The 22,743-nt window shown below is 38.3% G+C and overlaps 1 protein-coding gene across 1 annotated transcript; it reads left to right on the top strand.

Moving 5' to 3' along the window:
* Positions 1 to 10,567: 10,567 nt before the first annotated feature.
* LOC149193217 (uncharacterized) lies at positions 10,568 to 22,025 on the top strand. Its single transcript, XM_089406557.1, has 2 exons — positions 10,568 to 10,670; positions 19,861 to 22,025. Exon 2 carries the CDS (start codon positions 19,939 to 19,941, stop codon positions 21,685 to 21,687), a length of 1,749 nt encoding a protein of 582 aa, XP_089262683.1. The 5' UTR covers positions 10,568 to 10,670; positions 19,861 to 19,938; the 3' UTR covers positions 21,688 to 22,025.
* The last annotated feature ends 718 nt before the right edge of the window (positions 22,026 to 22,743 follow it).

The following is a 22,743-nucleotide window of genomic DNA, read 5'->3' as shown; positions in this document are numbered from 1 at the left end:
AAAGGATTCTCAACACTATAGATCCATATGAAGGTACTAAGAGGTGAGGCATATCAATCCATTATGTCGATCAATTCATCCATTGTTGCTTGCGACATGCAAGGTGGATCCTGCTCAAATATCATCTTGTACACCGTGGTGAAAAAATGGCCTGACAACTGTGTAACGACTGCATGGAAGCTACATTTGGAAAACAATCTGCATTAAGTGTGTACAGAGGTTTTTGTTGATTTCCATGCTCAATTCAAGCTTGGGAATTGCTGACGGGCATAGATTGCATCCAAAATGTACATAGACATGTATATCTCAACTTTCTCACCTTTGGGCAGCTATCGGTATTTTGTTACATGTTCCTTCAGCCTGTGAGCCAACATGTAAGACCATTTGCATGGTCAGCCTTCACTGGCCAGTTGGTCCAATGCGATTACCCAACTCCGCGGGAAGGTCTCTCTACTATCTTGGTCGTAAAAGAGGCATGCAAAGATGACCAAGTATTTCTATGTCTTCCACAGTGTCTTTGTCTTGTAAACCTGGTTGGGTGTCATGCTGAACTTGGCTGGATATTTCACCCGGATCTTCGAGATATCTCTGGATTTGCAGTGTTGTTGGGTCTGCTAAAGGGTGTCTCCAATGTGATCACTAGCTATGGCAAGTGCTACATATGATGAAAGTCCTTCACCTTGAAGGTAGCAATCTCCATCCCACTAACACTGCTCAACAGCATTGTCTCAGGATCAGTGTGCGAGACGATTCAATGGATCATGTCCACGCATGGAAACGCGGGATACCTGCATGCAATCGAGTATAGGCTAGACTTGTGAATATTCACATAGACCTTGCAGTCTTCTAGATCCTTCCCAAATGTGCCTAAGAATGTATCATTGATGTCTTTCAATTTCAACTTGATGTCTTTGTCTATGAGAAACTTGGTGTCTCAGTAAATTGGAAAACTCATAGACACTTTCTCAACAACATATTCAGTTGTGCGGTTGACGATGTCCTTTGACCCTACTCTCTTAGAGGCCATTGGACCTGAACTACTAAGAGATGGACGAACATCTGCTATACCTAGAGACATGGTGGCATTCATGGCAAGCAATCTGTAAGTTAAAAACCAAAGAAAACTTAAGGACTGAGATGAAACATACCAGGGAAACTGATGGCAAGGATTGGGCAATTTTCACCTGGAGGCCAGGATACTGACTATCGGACTTGCACAAAGCACAATTCGTACTGTTGGGAGGCTGACTAGCTGCTAGAATTGCACAATGCACAATCTAGGCTGACCTGATGGGGCTGAGATTGTGAAATGCATAATTTCACTCAGCAAGGCATGCAGGCTCAAGGATAGCATTGCATAATTTTCTGGGCCAGTAGAGCACTCCTCTCATATTTGTTCGGAGTAGGATTGCAGGACAGTGCTTGGCCAGATTTGTGCATTTTCTAGGAGGAAGGCAGATCCTTCCCTCTCAGAAATGTGTAATGTTGTCCAGGTAATGCAAGGCCTGGGCCAAGGTTGCCCAGACCCACCGATGGGCGACTGAAAACATAAGAAGCTTCGAATGCATGGCGAAACTTAATGTAAGCAAGAGTGAATGATCATGCATGCAAACATCGAATGGAAGATTTAGAAAATGGGAAGACATGCATGTGTGTGAAGCAGGTCGCCGCAACAACCACTGTTGGTACAAAAATAGTGTCATGCATGCGACAACAGTGAGATGCAAACAAAAACTGAAATGATGATTTCATAGGCTAACATGCATGTGAACGACAACAAGCATTCATTGAAATCAAGAAGAAAACACTCACACAAGCCAAAACACAGAAAGCGACAGAAATGCTGCACAATATATGTAAAGCATACTTACCCGGGAAAAGTTGAGTTGAACATGCCGACGACTCCTAGATGTGATGTGGATGTCAAAGCTCCAATATCAATGTGAAGAATTAGCTCTACAACGTCGAATATATAATGTTGAGGCTCATATGCCACAAATCTAGGAAAAAGCGACACTTAGAGGGAAGTTTATAAAATGATCTTTGCATGTAACCTCTAGCTGCTAAAAATAGATCCCTAAAATCTAGGGATGTTTTTTGCATGTTTCTTTTTGCTATTTCAAGAAAATTAGCCCATGCATGAAAATTAGGTTTGTTGGGTCCTAGAGGGAATCGGTTAGCCTGAAGGCACATGCAACAACCTACAAGCATGGGAGAGGGATTTGTGCAGTTTCTGGGTTGAGCTGGGCTGGCTGTCCCTGAGGGATTGAGTAATTTTTGGGGTTAGCAGGTGATTGTCTCCCAGAATTGCACAATTTCTGGGTTGAGGCACAGTGCCAGGCGAGATTGCTCAGTTTTTTGTTGGATGCTTGTCTGACTGTTCTTTGAAATTCTAGAGCCTAGCAGGTTGCCTAACAGATTTGTGTAATTTCTCGAGGAAGGTTGGTTCCCATCTAGATTTGCACAATTTTCTGGGGGAGCTGCTCAGTTAGCGGGTAGCCTGTGTCTAGGATGGTAGCTTGTGAATGGAGTGAAGAAAAATGACATGTATAGGTTGGCGAGCCACTAAAGTTGGTTGAAGTCTATGTTCTTGACAGTGAAAGACATGCTGCTAAGGATGGTTGGTAGGGAGGCTCCAAAACGAAGCTAACAAAAAATTTTGGAGGGTGGTTGTAGCTGCTACGACACCTTCCTGTAGCTTTTCCTGTGTTTCTTGTGTTTCCTGTAGCATAGTTCGTACTGTCGAGAGGCTGACTAGTTGCTGGAATTGCACAATGCACAATCTAAGCTGACCTGATGGGGCTGAGATTGCGTAATCCATAATTTCACTCATCAAGGCATGCAGGCCCAAGGATAACTTGCACAATTTTCTGGGCCAGCAGAGCACACCTCTCATATTTGCACAGGGTAGGACTGCAGGATAGTGCCTGGCCAGATTTGTGCATTTTCTAGGAGGAAGGCATATCCTTCCTTCTCAGAAATGTGCAATGTTGTCCGAGTAAGGCAAGGCCCGGGCCAAGGTTGCTCAGACCCACCAATGGGCGACTGAAAAACATATGAAGCTTCGAATGCATGCCGAAACTTAATGTAAGCAAGAGTGAATGATCATGCATGCAAACACGAATGGAAGATTTAGAAAATGGGAAGACATGCATGTGTGTGACGCATGTCGCCGCAAAGACAACTGTTGGTGCAAAATTAGTGTCATGCATGCGATAGCAGTGAGATGCAAACAAAAACTGAAATGATGCTTGCATAGGATAACATGCATGCAAATGACAACAAGCATTCATTAAAATCAAGAAGAAAACACTCACACAAGCCAAAACATAGAAAGCGACAGAAATGCTGCAAAATACATGTAAATCGTACTTACCTGGAAAAAGTTGAGTTGAACATGCCGACGACTCCTAGATGTGATGTGGGATGTCAAAGCTCCAAGATCAATGTGAATAATTAGCTCTACAATGTCAGATAAATAATTTTGAGGCTCATATGCCACAAATCTAGGAAAAAGTGACACTTAGAGGGCAGTTTATAAAATGATCTTTGCATGTAACCTCCAACTGCTAAAAATAGATCTCTAAAATCTAGGGATGCTTTTTGCATGTTTATTTTTTCTATTTCAGGAAAATCAAACCATGCATGAAAATCAGGTTTGTTGGGTCCCAGAGGGAATCGGTCAACTTGAAGGCATATGCAACAGCGTACAAGCATGGGAGAGGGATCTGTGCAGTTTCTGGCTGAGATAGGCTGGTTGTCCCTGAGGGATTGAGTAATTTCTGAGGTTTGCAGGTGACTGTCTCCCAGAATTGCTTAATTTTTGGGTTGAGGCACAGTGCCAGGCGAGATTGCGCAATTTTCTATTGGAGGTCTGTCTGATTGTTCTGTGGAATTCTGGAGCCCAGCAGGCTGCCTAACAGATTTGTGTAATTTCTCGAGGAAGGTTGGTTCCCATCCATATTTGCACAATTTTCTGGGGGAGTTGCTCAGCCAGTGAGTAACCTATGTCCAGGATGGTAGTTTGTGAATGGAGTGAAGAAAAATGACATGTATAGGTTGGTGAGCCACTAAAAATTGGTTGAAGCCTATGTTCTTGACAAGTGAAAGACATGTTGCTAAGGATGGTTGGTAGGGAGGCTCCAAAAAAAAGCTAACAAAAAATTTTGGAGGGTGGTTGTAGCCGCTACAACACCTTCCTGTATCTTTTCCTGTGTTTCCTGTAGCACTGACAATGTTTCTTGTAGCACTATTTGAGGATCTTGTAGCAAGATTTTACCTTTTTGTAAGAGGGTCACAAGTGCCTTGGTTTGCTTTGCTGATTCTCACCTGGTGACAAGCCTCCCAACATAGGTGATGAGGAGCCTTTGGGGTTTCTTGTTGTGATGTTCCTTCCTTAGTCTTCATTCCCAAGGAATCTAGCTCTTCCTGCTTTCTTGGTGACTCTTCAATTAGGATGGGAGTTCTTATAAGTGTTTTTGGATTTCTCTACTTGATCCTCGTGCTTGTTTTTGTTTTAAAATAGAGGGGAATTTGCCTTTGTCTTTTTCCGTTGGACTTGATGGGTGTGCTTAAGACAACCAAGGTAGCAGTTACCTCCTTTTAAGCGCGCTCATGAGACAATCTTTGAGATTTCTCCCCTTCTCTGGTATCTTCCTCAGGGCTGGTCTCTGCCTTCTGCTCCTCCTCTTCTTCTTTTTCTTCTTCCTCTCCTTCTTCTTCTTCTTCTTCTTCTTCTTTGTCTATTCCTACGCCCTCTTCTTCTTTTGTTTCTTCTTTTTCCTCTTCTCTTGCTTCGTCTTCATCACTAGAGATTGGGGCCCCACCATATTCAAGGGCTTGGATTTCAAGGACAACCTCTCTATCCATGTCTCTAAATGTGGACCAAAGAATAGGATTTCTCAATTGGCTCAACGAATCCTCCAGTATCAGTTTATGAGTCCATGATGCTCCAATTTGTGGTGCTTTTCTTCTTGTACCTTCTGGCTCATGTCTATCATTGAATGCAATAGGAAATAAGGCACATTGAGCCTTTGGTTTATGGGTAAATCCTCTCCAAATATCAACTCATGGAGGAGTTTGAATTGGTAGCCATAGACTACACTGAGCCTCCCTTCACAAGAAATGTATTTGAGGATGTGGTAGCTCACCTCATCCCAAGGATAGGGAAGGCTCTCCCTCTTGACCCCATTTTTGTCCTCAATTGGCTCTTCATCATCTAGGAAGAAGTTTTTCTTAGCAAAGGTGTTGCTAGCCTTGTCCTCCCTTCTCCATTGCACCCCTTGAGGAAGTGTGGTTACTCTGTTGATCACCTCAAGGTTGATTGTAATTGACAGCCCTCTCACCACAGTAGTAGCACTTGTTCTTGCCTGAGGGTTGAGTGCCATGGAAAACTCATGGGCTATATCATCATCGTACCCCCTGAGCAACTCAAAGAAGCCCAACCAGTGATGCCTCCTAAAGATATCTACCATAGGGGGATGTAGGTGAATCATGGATGTATCTATGGGTTCTCTTCTATTGAATCCCCCTCCCATTTCTATTCTATGGTTAGATAAATGTAGAAAGTATTGTAAGCTAGCTTCACTATGAGTTTAGTGTGGCTTAGAGTTTAAAGTTTTTTTGAGAGATGACTACAATTTATACCCTATTCTATATCACACAATTCTCTTAGATTCTCACAAATTCTGTCTAAATCTCAAGCCCACTGTAATTTCTAGGAGAAAATAGAGTGTTTTATTCTTTCCTTTTTTTAGTTATCAAATCATGAACACAAGAGAGATGGGACATTTACTTTTCACTATGATGCTTGGGATGATGAGAATTGTTGAACAATTTGACCTTAGGCACCCCCTTGCTAACTCCTTTTGGAATTCCAGTGCTTCCTATAGCTCTATTTCCTGTAGGGTGGCCAAAACAGGGTTTGCTTCTCTAATGGCTTTCCAAGGTGGTCCCGGTCTCTCTAATCTCGAAATGAATAATTGGTGCACGAAAGTTTGGATTTTATGCTATTAATGGTTGATTTATGGAGTGTTGTGTTGGTTGGCAATGGTACTAATTTCCTCATTGGGACTGTTGGCCCACCATTGGTGATCATGCACTCTCCCTTGCAATCATCACCCACTCTCACATAACTGAATCAACCACATTTTTTTACTAATGCTCATCGATTTGAAAGTCCAATGTGGCGTGATGACTGGGAGTTCACTTTTTGATCTCAAGCTAAGGGTGGCCAAGTTAACCGGCCACCTCTACCTTATAAAAAAGATATTTTTCAACATTCATACTTTTTTATCATACCATTACTCGGGGAAGAGTTGGATGATGTGCCATATACTTGTGCCTACCTTTGCTAATCGATGCATGCTGAAGGATGGATTTTTGTGCCGCTTGCTTAGGTAAGTGTTCCTCTTTGGTCATTTTTTTGTTGATTTCCTTGTGCTTATGTAACTGTCTTCTTGTTGTTTCATGTGTGTAGGTGCTTGGTGTATCCCTGTTGCTACTACTACTATGGAGCTCTAGTGAGGAGAAATAATGTCTTCAGAGATGTTGGAGCTCTTTCTTGCTTTGGTTATGAAGGAGGATGAAGGATTAGGCTAGCTGCAGTGATGACACAGGATGCTATAGGAGATCCTATAGTTACTACAAGAAACCCTGTAGCTGCTTTTGCTTCATTTTTTTTATTGATTTTTTCCTAGAGGGAGGATGGGTAGTGGTGTAGGGGTTGATGATGGTGATGAAGGCTTAGATGGAATGGTGGATGTCTGAGGCCAGTGAGGACATGTCCTTTGGCCCTCCTTTTTTTTTCACATTTTCATGTGTTTTTTTAATGGACGCAGAGGTAGGTATGGATATGACTTGATGGTGGGTGAGAGATGGTGAGGTGTAGGGCCCCAAAATTAACATAGAATAGGCCGGCATAATTGTTTTCCTATCAAGATCCCTTTCCTATAGCATTTCAGGACATCCTATAGTGCCTGCATAATTGTTTTCTTTGGATCTGATTGAAAACCACTTCACCATCCAACCTTGAGATCTGAAGTAACTCTGATATCTTGCCTTGTAGACACTGTTTTTAGAACTTGATCCAGTCGTGTTTGTCTGACATTTGACCCCATAGCCCAATGGTAAAAGACACCTCTCTTTTCATCTAAGTAAGTAATCCTGCCACCAAATCTAAATCAAAACCCAAGCACAATCATAACTAGCTTAAAATCAAATAACTAAACGAAGTTAAATAAAAAAGAGAGAGCCCTCTTTGAGAATTAGGAAGGCTAGATCCTAATCTCCAAAGTTGGTTTGTGGTTACCTCTAATCATTTCTTTCTCCAACACTCTAGAGAAATATTGGAGTGATAATACAGTAGAGTAGATTCAAGTCAATTTTTTTAGCATATTACAATTCGCAGTTTGAATCTACAAGGAATTTCTACAAAAACCACAATTGTTTTTTGATTATGATGTAAATAAAAAAACCAACTATAGTCTACATCAAATTATGTAGGCACTAAACTCCAACCCGCTTTTCTTTGTAAAAACCCACTTGATGGAAGCACCAGCTCCCTGACTTACAAGTACCAACTTAAAAGAGACTCTAATCTGAGGCTCTTTAATTGAAACATCACTGAAACAATTGTTAAATGTCAGTTCTAAATATCTTCTTTGATCTTTGTTCTACATCACCCTCCTTTTTGATCCTCTGATTCAATTAAGGTTCCTCACCCAAGAACAACTTATCCCTCTCTAATTTGCTCACAATTAAATTTGTTTTTTTGCAAATTAATTTTCAACACTTTAGGTTTGCAATTCTCAAACTCATAGTAGCTCCAAATCTTAACTGATTTGCACACTTAACCTTTGCACAACACTCGTCTTCAGTTCCATCTCAGATAAGTTTCACTTCTATCTATTATTTAGTTGGCCTTTTTCTCATTGTTCAATTCGATCTCACCCTTTTCTCCTTGTTCAATTCGAGATACCTGTTCTTTTTCCCATCAAAAATAGCTACAGATCTTTGATTTGCATGAAAAATATCCAATCTCACATTGTTTTGTTTCTATTAATAGATTTTTCCAATCAAAAATAGCTACAGATCTTTGATTTGCATGAAAAATATCCAATCTCACATCGTTTTGTTTCTATTTATAGATTCCACGGTCTTCTCCAAATTATAATTTAACTTGAGATTCAAGCCTTTTAACTAAATATGGCATCCAAAACACCAAATTTCCAATCTTGGCATCCAAAACACCAAATTTCGAATCTTGGCATCAAAAACACCAAATTTGTTAAATATCCACCAATTTCTAAAGCACGCCCAATGATCCAATCAAAACAGATAGTGGAGAAGTCACATTGGCTCCCCTATATGACTATCTAAACTTTAACAAAGAGGGGTGGGAGTGGAAGAGTTTGATTTTTGTCCCATGTGAAATTAAATATCCATAATTTTTTGAGAAGCATGCCTCATGATCATGTGATTTGATCAAAACCAATGATGGAGAAGTCTCATTGGCCCTCCGACCTATTTGAACTTTAACATGGGGGTCTAATTCTTGACCTGGGCGATTTATTGTCATGCAACATGGCACCAAATGAGGTTAATCAAGCCCACTACATGCCATTCCCACTATGCACCAATGGCTTATGGGTGATGGCCCATGTCATGTCCGCGTCAACACCATGTCACTATTTTCTACTTGTCATGCCACATTATTGCCGCATGTCACTTGGAAAAGGGCCACTTGCCCAGCTAAGAAGGCCAAATCCACTTGCCACATGTTATAACCACAAGGTGCCACATCAACATCTCGACACATGTCCTCACATTAGAGCACCATGTCATAGCAGGGTCCACCTTTTGCTTGGCTCTAAAAAATGTGGAGGTCTTGGATGGTCTCGAAGCTTAGATGAATCCAGTCATCTGACCAACTCGATATAGGATGGCTAGATAAAGAAATTTTTTTCCTATGGAACCATGACGAAGTCTTTCTTGAAGGCCATCACCTCAAAGTCAAGTTTTCTCTTCATTCCTGGAGAGTTAGTCTAAGTACCATATACAACTAGAAGGATTTTTGAGAGAGCTATCCAACTGAACACTTTTCATGTGCTTTTGAACAAGTTACCTGTAGAAAAAATGCCTTCAAATATAGGCTACTTGTCAAACAACCAAGTCATCATAAGATTAGCACACTATTCATAAAAACAATCATGACATCAATAACAACATAAACATCATGTTTGAAAACTCAAAAAGCTCCCTGTGAACTTGATATCAATAACAACAATTATCCACATACTCAACAATGTCCACCTTACATGGTAAAATAAAAGTTTATATATTATTATTTAACTACTAAAAAACAAAAAATATGAATAATAATAATAATAAAATCTAACTAATTTTATGTCTAAATGAAATATTAAAAAAAAAAAAAAAACAAATTTTACTCATTCAAATAGATTTGAATCTTATATTTATAATGTAAAATGATGATTCATATGCTGATGATTCATATTTATAAGTCATCATATATCTACCAATATCAGATATAGTTTGGGTTGGTTTTAGTCCTATACTGTTATGTGGGCCGATAAAATGCCGAGGGGGAGTCTTAAACGCTGTCCGATAAGCATATAAAAGCCTGAAAATTTAGTTAACAGCAAAACCCAATCCATTCCTCTGCCCTCCCATTTTTTAGTTTGAAACTTCGAACTACTTTGCGAGTCTCCAGGTGGAGGCAAATTTGATTTTCTAATTTCAGAATTAGAATAAGATATATCAGATTACATTTATTCAGATATTTACCATCATGGCTAAACTAAAATCCTTCTGATATGCCAGATGTATTCGTAAATAAATTATTCATTTCTACTTCTGATCCGCCACGGCAAGCCATTAAATTAGCTGCTAGGACTAGCGGCCGGGTCTTCGAACTATGCATATGCTCTGAACCTGAAAATTGGTACAGTAATTGGAAGTTAGATCAGAACAATATCTTAAAACAAACAACGTTTTAATTTTAGGTTTTTCCAATCACAAACTTCAGAGTTACTAATTCTCCAATTAAAAAAAAATTTCTAGATTCCACAACTTTCTAATTCCATTCCATTTACTTGTTTAGTAAGATTTATATATAATTAATTGAAAATTTTCTTTAAATATAATAATAATCCCGCCGATTCGATCCTGGGTCTCCTCTATGAAGAGCGGCCATTCTACTAATTCTCCCATTTAAAAAATTCCCAAAACATTCCCTCGAAGACATTCACTATAAGTCCGGTTTCCCCAATCACAAGCTTCAGATTTACTAATTCTCCAATTAAAAAAAATAAAAAAACTTTCCGTCTCGACAACTTTCTAATTTCATTTACTTGTTTAGTGACAACTTTCTAATTCCATTTACTTGTTTAGTAAGATTTGTGTGCAATTGATTGAAAATTTGATTAAATATAATAGTAGTCCCACCGACTCGATCCTGGGTCTCGTCCATGAAAAGCGGCAATTCTACTCATTCTCCCCTTAAAAAGGAAATCCCAAAACATTCGCTCGAAGACATTCACCATAAGTCGGGTGGGTAATGATCAAGCCTGCCACAGCTCGGGCCTGCAGTCATTACAGTGTGGGGAGGTCGGACCTTTTCTCCTTCCAGGTTGTTTAGTACGTGTTAAGTAAGTATATTTGTTTCTAGGTCTATTATGTAAAACAATTTGCAGTCATTAGTGATTAGTTGGTATGCATGATCTTCTTTATTCTCAATTGATCTATGAAACAAAAAGTTATATTTATAAAATACTTCAGGTTGGAGGTGTATTGACGCCATGCAAGATTTTCTACATTAAAAAGCAGGTTTAGCATTTGAGGTTCCGCGCATTTTGTGCCGTTGATTGGGCTATTATGGCCATTCTCCACCGTTCATTTTTCTATGTCGCAATTGCCGTTGCACCCTTTTACAATTCCTTTGAAAACTACCTTGATCTGCATAGGTCGGCACTTCCACAATTATTTTCTGTATATCTTCTGGACTTTAGGAAACATTTGCTCTTGCCGTTGCTCCTTTGAAAACAACCAATAATCTGCACAGTCCAGCACTTCCACCATTATTTTCTGTGAATCTGTCGTTGTGTACTATATCTTCTGGAATTTCAAAAACCTTCCAACAAACCGTCGAATAGATCTTTGTATCTAGCTATGTCTGCATTCTTTAGACAGGTTCTACAAAAACAAACTGGTGTTATCTTTGATAGAATGAACCTTGTTAGCCCACTTTGGTAATTGAGATTGGTATTTGACAAATGTTAAAAGCGGCAGGATTTTGACTCTTGGCATTCGAGGCCACTGGGAAATTTAAAGTGATAAACCATGGAAGAGAAACCGTTGTTGAGATTTACTGGTGCGATTGCCATTATCTGTAGCCCGAAGGATTATTCAACTGGGAAAAAATATATTGATTCTGTCTATCATTGTCATTGTGCAACAGAAACAATAATTTTATAGCGAATCCTTCATTATGTCATTTAATCCATAACTATTTTTTAAGTAATATATCCAAAAATAGGTTTGTATTTCTCTCTGTTTACATAAATCCCGCCTTGTAAATCTGGAAGTTGAACCCACCAACAATGTTCAGATTTTTGTCTGTACGTGATTTTGGTTTTGATTAGGTTTCAGGTATTTTTTCCTGCAAGTTGTTTACACTCTTTGTTTGCACGAATCCATGCCTTGTAAATTTGGAAATTGAACCCACCAACAATGTTCAGATTTTTATTTGTAACTGATTTTGGTTTTGACTAGGTTTCTAGGTATTTGTACCAAAATCTCCAAAAGTAGGTTTGTACTTCTCTCTGTTTGCATGAATCCATGCCTTGTAAATTTGGAAGTTGAACACACCAACAATGTTCAAATTTCTATTTTTAAGTGAATTTGGTTTTGACTAGGTTTCTAGGTATTTTGTTCTGGAAGTTAGTTATATTTATATTTAACTAAAATCTCCAAAAGTAGGTTTGTACTTCACTTCCTTTTGTTTGTATGAATCCATACTTTGTAAATTTGGAAGTTGAACCCCACCAATAATGATCAGAATTTTATTGGTCAGTGAATTTGGTTTTCACTAGCTTTCCAGGTATTTTTGTCAGGCAAGTTGGGCACATTGACATCTAACTAAAATCTCCACAAGTAGCTTTGCATTTCTCTATGTTTGCATGAATGCGTGCCTAGTAAATTTGGAAGTTGAACCCACCAATAAAGTTCAGATTTTTGTTTCAAGTGAATTTGGTTTTGACTAGGCTTCTGTTGGAAATTTCTGGTAATTTCAAACACAAATTAACTGAACACAGAGCAATGCTCTGTTTTTCTCCTCAGGATCTTTTGCACAGGGAAGCCCCAAAAAAAATTCTGAGTAAAGCAGAGTTTCTCAGCTAAAATAAACTTATATTAATTTATAAACTCCCTGATACAATTTTCTTCCTCTGCTAGAGGGATTCACCAAGAACTTTCACCAAAACAAAATACTGTCTCTCTTTTACAAATGATTTTTACACTGCTGTGTAAAATCTTCATTCACATTTACTGTTGTAAAAGGAGCTTTTACATTTACTGCTGTAGAATAAATTTACATGGATTTACTGTTGTAAAAGAAATTCTTCACATTCACACGTGTGTGAAATTTTCATTACATTTAAGAGGATGATCATTCACATTACATATTCAATTAAAAAAAATACATTTGCTCTAGCACCATACATTTCATTTCAATGCATTTTAATGCATATGCTTTACAATTTTTTGTTCGCACTGCTGTGCTCTCCTGGTTTGTTATTTGCTGCAGCTAAAGCAGTGCTCTCCTGGTTTGTTATTTGCTGCAGCTGAAAAACTCTCCTTCATTCCCGTGTGCCATTACATTAAAAAGTCAACACATCAAAACAAAACATATCACATACATTACCTTACCCATACTTCCGTAAATTTAAAAAACAATAAAATTAAAAGTTTCTACCTAAAACTACGACTAAGCATTAAATGCATTAATTAAAAGCCAGCGGTAAAAGTAAAATTAGCGTTCTGGCAGGTTGGATCGAATCCATATGCGTTGACCTGATCGGACGCAATTCGCACACCAACCTCACACAAGCCAAACGACTTTTAACGTCCGGGAGAGTTGGTGGTTTCGGAGTTGTACACTGGACGCGTGGCAACAACGGATTGTGTCGGAGGCCCTCTGACGAAAACAACCTTTTGCGAATGGTGGTGCGGGGAAGTCTGGATGGTTTTGCCAAACCACGCTGCAGTAAATGCGGTTGAAATTAGTATTTCAACACTCCCCTTTAATTTCAACTACTGGGTTATCAGTCATACCCAAACATTTCCTCAAAAATTCAAAGCTTTTCTGATCCAATGGCTTTGTCAAAATGTCTGCTACCTGTTCTTGAGTCCTGCAATGTTCTAAGATAATTTCTCCATTGTTCACCAATTCTCTGATGTAGTGAAACCTTGTATCAATGTGTTTCGTTCTCTTATGAAACACTGAATTCTTTGACAATGCAATAGCTGAGCTATTGTCACAAAAAATCACTGTTGCTTTTGCCTGCTCTTGGCCTAAACTCCTCAACATTCTTCTCATCCAAACTGCTTGACATGCTGTTGCTGTAGCTGCCACATATTCAGCCTCTGCTATAGACAATGCTACAATGGACTGCTTCTTAGAAGCCCATGAAATGGCTCCTGAACCCATATGAAAAACATAATCGGAAGTGCTTTTCCGATCATCTACACTTCCAGCCCAATCACTATCAGTGTATCCAATTAAATCTGAACTTTCTGAGACACTATATAATATGCCAAACATTTTGGTACCTTTGACATACCTTAAAATTCTCTTTGTTGCCTGCCAATGTGCCTCCTTTGGCCTCTCCATGAATCTGGAAATTAAACTAACAACAAACATAATGTCAGGCCTAGTTGCTATTAAATACATAAGGCTACCAACAATACTCTTGTACAAACTAGGATCAAAATCCTTGCTGCTGTCCTCTCTGCTGAGTTTTAATCCCATTAATGTGGGAGTGATCGCTACTTTGCATTCTTGCATGTTAAATCTGCCCAACACTTGATTTACATATCTAGCTTGTAAGATAAAAATTCCTTTTTCATTTTGATCTACTTCTATGCCTAAGAAGTATCTCAAGAAACCCATGTCAGTCATTTCAAATTCTTCTTTCATGACTGATTTAAAATTCTCAATGAGCTGATCATCATTACCTGTGAAAATAACATCATCAACATATAAGACAACAATTAAAATTTTACCATCTTTTTCTTTGATGTAGACGGTGGGTTCTCCTTCACACTTGTCAAATTCATTATCCAATAGATAGGAATCTATCCTGCTGTACCATGCTCTTGGCGTTTGCTTCAGCCCATAAAGAGCCTTCTTCAATTTGCACACTTTGTGTTCTTCACCTTTCTTCTCATAGCCTAGAGGTTGCTCAATGTAAAACTCTTCCATCAACACTCCATTTAGGAATGCTGACTTCACGTCCATTTGGTAAACTTTCCACTTGTTTTGAGCTGCTATAGACAGCACTGCTCTCACAGTTTCCATTCTTGCAACCGGTGCGAAAGTCTCCTCATAATCTCTTCCATACTGCTGCTTGTATCCCTTGACAACCAACCTTGCCTTGTGTCTTTCAATTTTCCCTTCAGCATTGCTCTTGGTCTTGTAGACCCATTTGACTCCTATAACCTCTTTACCTTTTGGTAGCTCTACCAAATCCCATGTTTTGTTTCTCTCTATGGCATTTATCTCGTCATCCATAGCTTCTATCCATTTCTTATCCTTAATTGCATTTTCGAAATGAATAGGGTCATCAACATGACAATACAAGGCAAACAATGAATTCATTCCTTCATCATAAATGTCACTTAAATTTCTAAATTTCTTACCTCTTTCATTTGGTGTGCAGGTGTTTGAAGATGCACTTGAATTTCCTCCTTGTGGTGTGCTTGGAGAAGCACTTTCATTTATCCTCAAGGGTGTTCCTTGCTGTCCTTGTGTTGGCGCTGTTGTTTGGGGATGTATTTCAGCCACCTCCTCATCATCTTCATCATGAGACAAACAGTTTTTAACATTCACTGTTTTCTCTATGCTTCCATCCCAAGCTTCCTCCTCAATGAACTGAACGTCTCTGCTGACAAAAAACTTCTTGGTAGATGGGATATACAACCTGTAAGCTTTGGATTCCTCACTGTATCCAATGAAAATACATTTCTCCCCTTTGTTGTCCAACTTCCTCCTTAGCTGATCCGGAATGTGTGCATAGGCCACACATCCAAAAATTTTCATGTGGGTGACTCCTTGCCTTCTCCCACTCCATGCTTCTTCTGGCACTTTGTTCATCATTGCTTTTGTAGGACACCTGTTCAAAATGTAAACTGCACAATTTATAGCTTCAGCCCAATAATCATTTGGCAAATGCTTTTCCTTCAGCATGCTCCTCGCCATATCCATGATGGTCCTGTTCTTCCTTTCAGCAACTCCATTTTGTTGTGGGGTGTACCTAGCTATAAACTGTTTGTGTATTCCATTTTCTCTACAAAACCTTAGGAATTCTTTGGAGATGTACTCACCTCCTCTGTCAGTTCTCAAAACTTTTATATGCAGCCCGCTTTGGTTCTCCACAAGTGGTTTGAAATTTCAGAATTTTTCAAACACTTCACTTTTGTTCTTAAGGAAATAAACCCATGTCTTTCTGGTAAAATCATCAATGAATGTTAGAAAATATAGGCTGCCTGCAAGTGATGGAGTTTGCATCCGTCCACATAAATCTGAGTGGATAATCTCTAAGGGTGCTTTTGCCCTTATGCTTTTACCTGATGGAAAACTTTCTCTATGTTGTTTCCCCAAAATGCAACCTTCACAAAGGCTGTCCGGTTTCTCTATCAATGGTAATCCTCTTACCATTCCTTTCCTGCTCAACAAATTTAGACCTCCAAAGTTGAGATGTCCAAATCTCAAGTGCCACAACCAATTTTCATCCTTTGGCACGCTTTGGAAAGCCTCTTGGGTGACTGCTGCAATTTCTCCTTTGTTTTTCAAATCTGCTCTTATTCTAAGAGGGAACATCCTGTTCCTTGTCATCTTCACTTCAGCAATGCATCGTTTGCTGGGTGCTATATCCATGATGGTGCATACATCATTCACAAAGAAAACATTGTACCCCTTTTGAACAAGTTGTCCAATACTCAAGAGGTTACATCTCATTCCGGGGACATAGTAGACATCTGCTATGGTTTTCCTTTCTCCTTGCTTTGTAAATATTTTTACCTCTCCTTTTCCCATAACAGAAATTTTGCTATCAGTTCCTAGTGTGACTTCTGATTTCACATTTTTATCTAGGGCAGAAAAGAGGGCTATGTTTCCTGTCATATGGTTGCTGCAACCTGAGTCTAAAAACCATATGTCCTCACTGTTTGTTTCAGCCATGTTACAAGCTAACAACACATTATCTTGGCTGATGTTTTCTCTAGTGACATTTGCATTTTGTCTATTACTCATATCATGTTGCTTCTTCCTACATTCACTGGCATAATGCCCATATTTTTTACAATAATAGCATTGGACATTGGATTTTTCATACCTTTGTCCTTAAGCATGATGTTGTCCTCTTTGTTGGCTGCTGCCTTGGCCTTGGTTCTGATTTGGATTGCTGCCTCTTCCTTGAGAATTTGCTGGACCGTTCCTTCCACCTCTGTTCTGGCTTCTGCCTCTTCCTCTCTTGTTTCCTTTGCCTTGACCTTTTCCTCTTCCAAAGGACATCTGGGTCTTGAAGGCTTGCTCTAGAGATGAGTTTTCATTTCTACTCAACCTCTGCTCATGTGTTATCAGTGATGCATGAAGCTCATCAACTGAAAAGTTTGAGAGATCCTTTGTCTCTTCTATGGTGGTGACAATCACATCAAACTTTGAGGGTAAGACCCTCAATAATTTCTCCACAATCCTCCTTTCTTCAAGGGTTTCTCCATGAGTCCTTATCTGTGTGACCAGACCAATTACATGTGTGAAAAATGAGTCAATGGTGTCTGACTCCTTCATGCTCTGATTTTCAAAATCTTTCCTCAGCAGTTGTAGTTTTGTTGTCTTCACTTTCTCCATGTCTTGATACGCTGTCTTGAGGGTTTGCCATGCTTCATTGGATGTCTTAGCTGCTGCTATCCTTGGAAACACACTCTGGTCCACTGCTTGATACAACAATACAATGGCTTTTGCATCCTTCTTCCTATTGCTCTTCAGCAGATCTCTCTCTGCCTGAAAGTTGTTAAATTGATTTTCATCTGTTGATTCTTCAAACCCACATTCAACAAGTTCCCATAGATCTTGTGAGACAAACAGGGCTCTCATGGTTATGGCCCAGTAATCATAGTTTTTCCCATTAAACAGTGGGAGCTGGGTATTAAACATGCCCATGCTAATGCTTGTGCTAGCCATTCCTTGCATTCTCAGATGTGCTTCTAAATCCTTGACTGTATATTTTAAAAAAAACTGACTGTTTCTTCAGCAGTAACACAAAAACTGGTCTGAGAAATACCTGGATCCTTTTGCCTATGACTTCACTTTGCTGGAGAGGATTTACTGCTGCAACAAAAGGAACCTTCCTTCAGCTTCTTTATCACATTCAAAGAGCCTGGATCTGCTCTGATACCACTGTTGGAAATTTCTGGTAATTTCAAACACAAATTAACTGAACACAGAGCAATGCTCTGTTTTTCTCCTTAGGATCTTTTGCACAAGGAAGCCCCAAAAAAAATTCTGAGTAAACGAGAGTTTCTCAGCTAAAATAAACTTATATTAATTTATAAACTCCCTGATACAATTTTCTTCCTTTAAGGGATTCACCAAGAACTTTCACCAAAACAAAATACTGTCTCTCTTTTACAAATGATTTTTACACTGCTGTGTAAAATCTTCATTTACATTTACTGCTATAAAAGGAGCTTTTACATTTACTGCTGTAGAATAAATTTACATGGATTTACTGCTATAAAAGAAATCCTTCACATTCACACCTGTGTGAAATTTTCATTACATTTAAGAGGCTGATCATTCACATTACATATTCAATTAAAAAAAATACATTTGCGCTAGCACCATACATTTCATTTCAATGCATTTCAATGCATATGCTTTACAATTTTTTGTTCGCACTGATGTGCTCTCCTGGTTTGTTATTTGCTGCAGCTGAAGCAGTGCTCTCCTGGTTTGTTATTTGCTGCAGCTGAAAAACTCTCCTTCATCCCCGTGTGCCATTACATTAAAAAGTCAACACATCAAAACAAAACATATCACATACATTACCTTACCCATACTTCCATAAATTAAAAAAACAATAAAATTAAAAGTTTCTACCTAAAACTACGACTAAGCATTAAATGCATTAATTAAAAGCCAGCGGTAAAAGTAAAATTAACGTTCTGGCAGATTGGATCGAATCCATATGCGTTGACCTGATCGGACGCAATTCGCACACCAACCTCACACAAGCCAAACGACTTTTAACGTCGGGAGAGTTGGTGGTTTCGGAGTTGTACACTGGACGCGTGGCAGCAACGGATTGTGTCAGAGGCCCTTTGACGAAAACAACCTTTTGTGAATGGTGGTGCGGGGAAGTCTGGGTGGTTTTGCCAAACCATGCTGCAGTAAATGCGGTTGAAATTAATATTTCAATAGCTTCTAGGTATTTTATCCTGCAGGTTGGTTACGTTTACATTTGGAAGTAGAGTTTAAAATTATGCCAAAAAGTGAATTTTGCATTAATCCAAATGACAGAGATTAAGAAATCTCACCTGAATGAAATTAGGAATATTCTTTTTAATACATTGTCAATCATATTCATAGGCAATTGGACTTCAAGTATAAATTTGCAATCTATTTTCAAATTGTTAATCATACTCAGAATGAGATTGAGACCCTTCTGGAATTATCTCCGACATCTTTTTATTATCATAATCAATCTTTATTTTTTCAATTGTTATTTTCATCTAGTTTAGAATCGAGAATGCTTCTTTCCAACACCAAAGATCTATGTCTCAAAGCTAAGAAAATAAAAAATGTTGTATTCTGATGTCTGGTTTCAAGCAGCTGTCATATAATGTTACATTGATTTTGTGTAAAATATATTAGTATGTTAATCTTGAATTATACAGCTGTCATACAGTGTTACACTGATTTACAATGTGTAAAATGTATTAGTACGTTAATCCTACATTATATATATTTTTATGATTAAGAGTAAAATGTTTGATCTCCAGCATTTTGAAGATGCTATCATAGTGTTGCAATGATTTATAATCTACATACTGTTTAATTTTGCATTATATTTCTTGCAATCTTGCAATATATTTTTGGGCAAGACTCGTTAAACACAGAGCCATTGCAATCTTGCATTATATTTCTTGCAATCTTGCATTATATTTTAGGGCAAGACTCGTTAAACACAGAGCCATTGCAATAACACTTGCTGTAATAATAAAAGAGCAAAAACATCACTACTTCTACTGTGATACTTGTTATAATAATTAGTACAACATTAGCTTATTCGTGTTGTTAATATGGTTGTTTGAAAAGCTATAGGTTTCCCTTAGCTGACACATCAAAGCATTTTCTTTTTGTTTGGTGGATACCAACATTATGTTGTATATATCTAACAATGAAATGACATGAGAAACATAGAAGAGTAATCTAACGTGGATCTGTGTTAGTTTACTGTTTGCTTAAATATTATTACTTTCACAATTCATTTTATTAAAACATTAGAGATAAATTCAGTGCATTAACTTAGTAAGCTAAAGTTTGTTTGTTCTTTGCAGCAAGTCCTCTGAGTTCACAGGCTGTATAATTTGGTGGTTTGAGAGCTTGTTATACAAGTGGGCCTATCAGTTTGTTCAATGGTGAAAGCTAAAATGGCTCCGATGTTGGAGTTTAAGAGGAGAGACGATGCATGGTTCTATGTATCCCTTCACCTTCGAGGTTCGCACCTTAAGGTGCATTACGATCGGTTTCAGGAAGATAACTATGTAATGTTGTCACCCGAAGATTTTAGGACAGTGGAAGACCTAAGGTGCAAATTTCGAGTGGCTTCCAAACAATTTCAAGATCATCATTGCGGCCAGTTGAAAGAGACAATGGGCATATGTGCTTCTTGTTCAAGTGACGGGAAAGATGAGAGATTTTTCGATGCCATTGTGGAACAGGTTTATCGGGCCCAGCATCATTTGGTGGATGGTAAGGATAGGTGCACATGTATATTAAAGGTTTTATGGTTAGCTGGTCCAAATGCAAATAAGAGGACCACCATTTCTTGCTACAACATCCGCTTGTTGACCCCAGGATGCATTGAAACTCACCCAGTTATTAATGATTTTGTTAAGTTGGTGGAGGAGAAAATGAACAGGAATCCGAGAAAGAGAAAGATAGCAAGAAATATAGGTGTGAATTCCATTGGTAAGAAGGTGAACCCTGCAACGATTCAGGGACGCAAGGAGTTGGAAAATGTTGTAGGAAGTACTAGTGTATCTGAGTTGCCCAATGAACTTGGAACTAGGTGTTCTGAAGCAGGACTTTCTCACTCATGGACACGGTTCAAAAATCCTGGGCTCCACCCTTTGTCAACTACTTCAGTCAATAAGGGTATTGATTCCATTGGTAACAAGGTGAACCACCTAGATTCAATTGGTAAGAAGGTGAACCCTGCAACGACTCAAGCATACAAGGAGTTGGAAAATGTTGTAGGAAGCAGTAGCGTATCTGAGTTGCCCAATGAACTTGGAATTAGGTGCGCTGAACCAGGATTTTCACACTCATGGCCAAGGTTCAAATCTCATGGGATCCACTCTTTTCCAGCTACTTCTGTCAATACAGGTATTGATTCCATTGGCAACAAGGTGAACCTTGCTACAAGCCAGGCATGCAAGGAGTTGGATAATATTGATTCCATTAGTAATAGGGTGAACCTGGTTACAAGTCAAACATGCAAGGAGTTGGATAATACAAGGCCTGGTGGTAATTTTTCTCCAGCACCACTTCAGGCATGCAAAGAGCCGAATATCATTGCGGGATTCATTGAATATGTAAGGCCTAGTGCTGATGGCTACCATGAATCGCAGGAGCGTTGTGATAACATTATTAAAGAAAGTAGTGTTGAGGAAGGAGCAGACTTCTATGCTTCACAGATTTTGGTTTTGGATAATCTAGAAAAGGATATAACTTCCTCTGGTGTGGTCAGGATTATATCTGGTATGACTTCTCTTGTTGTTCAAGTTTTGATTTTGCCATGTCCAAGATCTCAGGGATTTAGAAGAGGATTTGTTTGGTTCAAAGATCAAGCTAGTTTGCTGAGGGTTTATACCCTTTTGCAAGATGACAACTTTTTTATTGTGTCTTCAGAAGGAAGGCCTTGGGTTGCCTCTATTATAGAGAATGGGGATCATGGAAGATATGAAGGCATACTTGGAGCTATGACTGTGAAGTCGCAATCACAGGAGCCAAAGGCATCTTCAGGGACATTAGGTGCAAAGAAGATCTGGTGTGTGCGTAAAGGCACGGCAGAATATGTGAAAGCAAAGCAAAAGAAAGAGAGATTTCTGGAATACAGGGAACAAGTTCGGCTTCTCCATGGAGGAGCCGATTATGAATAAAGAACTCTACAGCAGAACTGTCAGAATATCAGCTTAATATGCTCATTATCCTTTCAATTTTCCAAAATTTTTGTTGTGCGGGGAACAAGTTGGGTTATTGTGAACAAAAAACTCTACAGCGGAAAAGTGAGAATATGGTTTAATGTACACATTATATTTCTTTATATTGTTCTGAGTGTCTTAAAAATTGTTTCTGGCTGGAAATGAAAATATTTCTGGGTGTCATGTAATATTTTGAAGAAGAACAAGAACTCTACCGGAAGTGTGAGAATATAGCTTCTTGTACACGTTATATCTTCTTTTTGGTTCTGGGTGTTTTAAAAATTGTTCCTTGCAGGAAATGAAAATATGTTTAAATATGGCCAAACAGAAATAGAAAGTAGATGTCATGGTTCATTGGTCCATTTGGACATTTATTTTAAAAAATAAGCACAGTTTTTTCTGAACGAATGTATTATCTTATCTCTTAGAGATTGGTTTTTTTTAAATCTGGAATAGAGTTATATTGGTATTTTTTTTTTTTACTTTTAGGGTGTGAATGGAAAAATTTTGAGCAAAACATTTTCTAATAAAATGTTTCACAGAGTAAAACACATATTAAATAAAGATATTATTTATCTTTTAGGAAATATAAACACAGTTTTATTTTTTAGGAATGGAAATAAATTGGTTATTTTGGAATGGGAGAATGTTAAGTAAAACATGTTTTAATAATATGTTTTGCTGAATCAAATATATTATAATAGTATTGTTTATATTTTATGAAAAGATAAACATATGGTTTTCTTTTCCAATATTAAAAAGTAATGTATTTTTTATTAGAAATATATATTTTTTTGTTTGTGTAAATTTAAGAGTTTTGTATTAACTTAAAAATTCAGTTATGTACCCAAACTGATGAGGTTTCAGAGGAGGACTCTCTTGAATCCTAAAGATACTTGGTATTCATATTTTCTTGGTAGACCCAACTTACATGATACAAACTTGTTCCCCTACTGGGCATTCAAAACTACATGTCAAACTTGCTAGTGAATTGTTACAAAATATAACATAAAA

The sequence above is a fragment of the Pinus tabuliformis genome, chromosome 2_2, assembly GCF_031772625.1.
Source record: "Pinus tabuliformis cultivar Carrire ecotype Pingquan chromosome 2_2, CPIR1, whole genome shotgun sequence".
In the NCBI taxonomy this organism is placed as follows: Eukaryota; Viridiplantae; Streptophyta; class Pinopsida; order Pinales; family Pinaceae; genus Pinus; species Pinus tabuliformis.
The sequence above is the reverse complement of the archived record's forward strand: the minus strand, read 5'-3'. Positions and strand labels throughout refer to the sequence as shown.